At 39.6% G+C, this 4301-nt stretch overlaps 1 protein-coding gene across 1 annotated transcript; it reads right to left on the bottom strand.

The window, feature by feature from the left end:
- Positions 1-1150: 1150 nt before the first annotated feature.
- On the bottom strand, positions 1151-3813 carry LOC148833943 (immunoglobulin lambda-1 light chain-like). Its single transcript, XM_088917666.1, has 3 exons — positions 3709-3813; positions 2853-3212; positions 1151-1619 (listed from the first exon to the last, which is right to left on the bottom strand). The coding sequence occupies exons 1-3, from the start codon at positions 3749-3751 to the stop codon at positions 1282-1284; spliced, it is 741 nt and encodes a 246-aa protein (XP_088773792.1). The 5' UTR covers positions 3752-3813; the 3' UTR covers positions 1151-1281.
- Positions 3814-4301: the final 488 nt, after the last annotated feature.

Genomic DNA, 4301 nt, shown 5'->3' with positions numbered 1-4301 from the left:
ACCTTTAAAGCTATTAACCTGTCACTAAAACGTTGTTAAAGAGTTAATAAGAGCGGAGTCTGATTTACTGAAAACATCGTGGGCAGAGGGATCTTGAGATGGTTGAGATAGTTAACGGAAACGATTGCTTGCATTACTTAATTCATACGATTCATTATCCATCCCTTTATGTATGGAATGTAAGAATGCCTTCTGGGTATAATTGACTAACCCTTAAAGATATACTGTAGTGAGCAAACAACAAAGTGGAATATTATGGAGTTTTTTAGCTCAGGGTAAGCTGATCCAAAGTCCTTGAATGTAACAGAACAGACATCCATTGTTATAGTAGGAGTGCATGAGACAATTCATACTTTATAATACTTTACTGGAGAGTAAATTAAAGCAACTAACAAAATCCTGCCCATCTATCCTGTGGGCTCAGACAGCATTATCAGGTGGTTCCTCCTTATTAACTTCATAATACAACTGGTGAGCAGATATTTCACCAAAATTCTGAAACATCCCAGGGGCTTGGACACTGAATTCTGTAAGACAGTGTAAGTTTTCAGTCCAAGCTATTGCTATTTTAATAGGCAGGTAACAACTTCACAGTATTTTGAATTACAAGTGGAAGGGGCCACTTTAGAACAGGAGATCTCTATTAGTACTGTGCTTGATTACTGAAACAACATGCTACGTGTTTGGAAATCAGTCATTGGTGCTTTATTAGGGAAACAGGAGGGGGGGGGGGGTATAAGTTAGTATTTATGATATCCAGGCTCTTCTCCAGGGGTTTCCCACTGTGTGCTAACTGCTTGTGTTTCATTTGTATAATATTATGTACTGTAACTGCCATTCTCAGAGGCCACAGTCCAGAAGTTTTTATACATTTCTACCAGCCACAAACAATGTAAAACCCAATCAAGAAGCGGTTAACATTTTCTAGATCACCTCTGGGTGTTAAGCTGCTGGTGAATTAAACATACGATCCTCTGGATTGTGGCCCCTGGCACCCAAGCTGAAGAACTGTGCCCAAGGTGACCTTGATGCCACCTGGACCCAAACACTGTACTGTTTCCCTCTGAGTTTCCCTTTCATGGGAAAGGTGTGTGTAAAGCAACATGTTAATTTATGAAATATTAAACAGAAAACTCAGATCAGTCTGGATTCATGTGACTTTATTGTACTAGAGTTGAAGCGATACATTAGAAGAAAGCGTTTTAATTGCAGAGATCATACATCTTGACATTTGCGTTCACATAGCAGCATGCTGAAGCCTCTCGAGCCACCAGGGGGCGCTCAGCAGCCCTGCGGGGTGATGGATGCTATGATGGGCGTGGGGCTGGACTCGTGCTTGGCGATGCAGGAGTAGAGTGCGTGAGTCTGCCACTCCGGCGCGGGCAGGCTCATGGAGCTGCTGGTGACGTAGGTGTTCTGGGCGGCGTTGGCGCTGTCCAGCCACACGGGGGCGCTGTGCACGCCGCTGGTGACCGGGGCGCCGTCCACACTCCAGCTCACGTCGACGAAGCCGGGGTAGAAACCGCTCACCAGGCAGGTGACCGTCACCGAGCCGTTAGCGGAGACCTCTTGTGTGGGCGGAGGGAAGAGCTGGAGGACAGGAGGGGGGAGGCCGCTCTCTGTGAAAATCATTTTAAATAATAAATTTAATAATTTTCCAATTGCACAAAAGTCTGGCTTACTTCACTGTATCGTTCGTTACAATTTTGCAAACGGAGTGTTGAGAAATGATTTTCTGTATGAAAAAGGTCTCATTTTCAAATAATTTTCAGTCTTTTAAACCAAATGTACAGCTGATGTATAAATATATTAGCTGAACTGTACAGGTTATATATTTGAATGTGTTCAATTAGCTTTCCTTCAAATGAAATCATTGTACTGTATGTGCTTTTAATGCATCTCGCTGCACACAGTGTCAGCTGGTTTTGAGCATTTCTAATTAATCGGGATAATTCTAAAACTACCTTATTTACAGTACATCTATTACTGCTATCTGAAATAAAAAAAATATATTTTAACATATTGAAGTATATTATTCATTGTTTCTGAAATTAATCAATCACTATGTATAATATCCAGAAAATATGATGGAGATTTTATTTTTTCAAACTAGATGGTGTTCTTTGTTTCTTTCTATTGTTTTCATTTATTTAATGCAGGGTCAAAAATGATCTCTCTTATTAGTTCTGTATCGAAAATACAAATACCTTTCTGGAAAAGACAGAATGGATGAAATTAGACCTCTAAGTTTGTTGTTGTTGTTCACTGAAGCTGTTTATACTGTAGATAAAGTTAATAAATCCTTTCTGGTGAACTATGACAGTATTAGAAATGTACAGAGAAATGGTTCTGAGCACTTCTTTTAATTGGGTAATTTCTAGAAAATACGTTATTCAAAATCTGTTACTGCTATCAGCAATAAAACCAATTGCTATTTTTACCTTATTAAAGCATATTATTCATTCATTCTGAAACTGTATAATAAAATTCGATTGTAGGACAACCAATCATTGTGTATTATATTTAGAATATAAGATGGATGGAGAATTGGAGAATTTCATTTTTTTTCCAGACTTGATGGCATTCTGTCACATTCTGTTTATTTCTACTTGGATTCACAATTTCAGTAACAATTGAAGGTATGTACATCAGTAGGTCAGTAAAAACTGTTTTTAATTGCACAAGTATCAAAATTATCACCTGGTAATAATTCTGGGTCAAATACAGTATAAGAACAGCTGTTTGGAAAAGACAGAAACAATTAAAAGAGATCTCCGTGTTAGGTGTTTATAGATAATTTACAAAAACATTTCTGGTGAATTAGGATAGGATTATAAAATTAGAGCACTTACTAAGAACTTTGATTCGGGTTCCTTCTCCCCAGGACTGGACACCGGAGCCATAATACATGAAACAGAAGTAGACTGAATCGTCGGCTTCTTGAACGTTGCTCACAGTGAGAAAATGGCTGCTTTTGGCTTCATCTCTGGATGGCACAAAGCGATCAGGGATTGCAGAGGGTCTGTAGATCTTCTGGTCTGGACCATAACTCACTACACCTTCAGGCGTCTTCCCAGGGGTCTGACGAATCCACATCATAAATATTTTCTTGACATCTTCACCCGTAACAGAGCACTGCAAGCTGACCTGCTGGCCAGGAGACACTGGGACAACTGAAGGAGACTGAGACAGAACAGCTGCACCATGGACAACTGGGAAAGATGATAAATGCGGTTCAGTATTATGACATATACATTTCATATGTGCATTTCTTAATATTCCCTGGTAAAGATAAGGGATTCACAAAAAGAGTGACACATTTTTGTTTTCCTGTCTTGGGAAATCCATTGATGTTTGACTTGGGAGTGCCAGAAACATTACACTTGTGTTAAAAAAAATCCCATTCATTTTTAAATCCGCAGTGATCGTTCTACATAGAATGATTCAGGTGAGATATTCCTTGAGTGCAAAAAGAAAGAAAAGTATTTCAACCTGATGATGTTTTATTACATTACACATTTAACTGTATCAACTATATGCTGTTCTTCTGTAACGTTGTGCTACAATAATTTGAAAGTACTTTTTTATTTATTCCTGCTCTGTTTTGCATGGTAGTATGTTCAAATGAACAAATCCACTACTGTTCAAATCCTGGGTATTGGTTATGCATTTTTATGTACTTTACCATTATATAAAAGGAATACTTACGGGTCACAGAGACCAGAGCTACCAGGACTTGTACAGTAAGCATCTTGGACGTCTTCCTCAAGGTGTTCCAACGCTCAGCGCCCACAGCCGTTATGACCAATGGAGCTTATGAAGGGCTGTTTATGAGGTATCCGTGCGTCACTCAGGGAAATCGGGGACATTTATGTAAATCGGCAGGCCGCGATTGGCTGCTGAGATGTTACTTTTTTCTCCGTTTCCAAACACGTTGTTGTCAAGCTGTTTTTAGAGAGACGGTCAGGCGTTTCAAACGACCCCACAGGTTTTTCCAAGACCCAACTTTTGGAGACAGAGTTTGGTGAAGAAAAAGAATTCTGCACACTTTGGGAAAGATTCCTGAAATGAGCTGTTGTGGAAATGAGCTGTTGTGTCTGACTCCTGCTGAAGTTACAACAAGGCCCTTCCCTATTGATCTGCATGGACAATCATAGACTTATAGGTCTTCAGTGCTATGCTGATGAAGAATAGTCTTGTAGAAGGCAAGGGGTCAGTAGGCCTGTGAATTGATATCATCATTGGTTTATTTAGCTATAGCCTTTATCCAGGGTGTTCTGCCTACATTCTGGACAATCAGT

Source organism: Atractosteus spatula, chromosome 5, assembly GCF_055471065.1.
Source record: "Atractosteus spatula isolate fAtrSpa1 chromosome 5, fAtrSpa1.hap1, whole genome shotgun sequence".
Lineage (NCBI taxonomy): Eukaryota > Metazoa > Chordata > Actinopteri > Semionotiformes > Lepisosteidae > Atractosteus > Atractosteus spatula.
Note: the sequence above shows the minus strand (reverse complement) of the source record. Positions and strands in the feature narration are given on the sequence as shown.

What these genes read in the sequence shown, in the direction of transcription:
- LOC148833943 (XM_088917666.1), bottom strand. Translation starts at nt 3,751, where the DNA reads ATGCTTACTGTACAAGTCCTGGTAGCTCTGGTCTCTGTGACCC. An exon ending in AGCTCTGGTCTCTGTGACCC is followed by an intron (nt 3,213 to 3,708) that starts GTAAGTATTCCT and finishes CATCTTTCCCAG; the next exon opens with TTGTCCATGGTGCAGCTGTT. An exon ending in AACCCGAATCAAAGTTCTTA is followed by an intron (nt 1,620 to 2,852) that starts GTAAGTGCTCTA and finishes TGATTTTCACAG; the next exon opens with AGAGCGGCCTCCCCCCTCCT.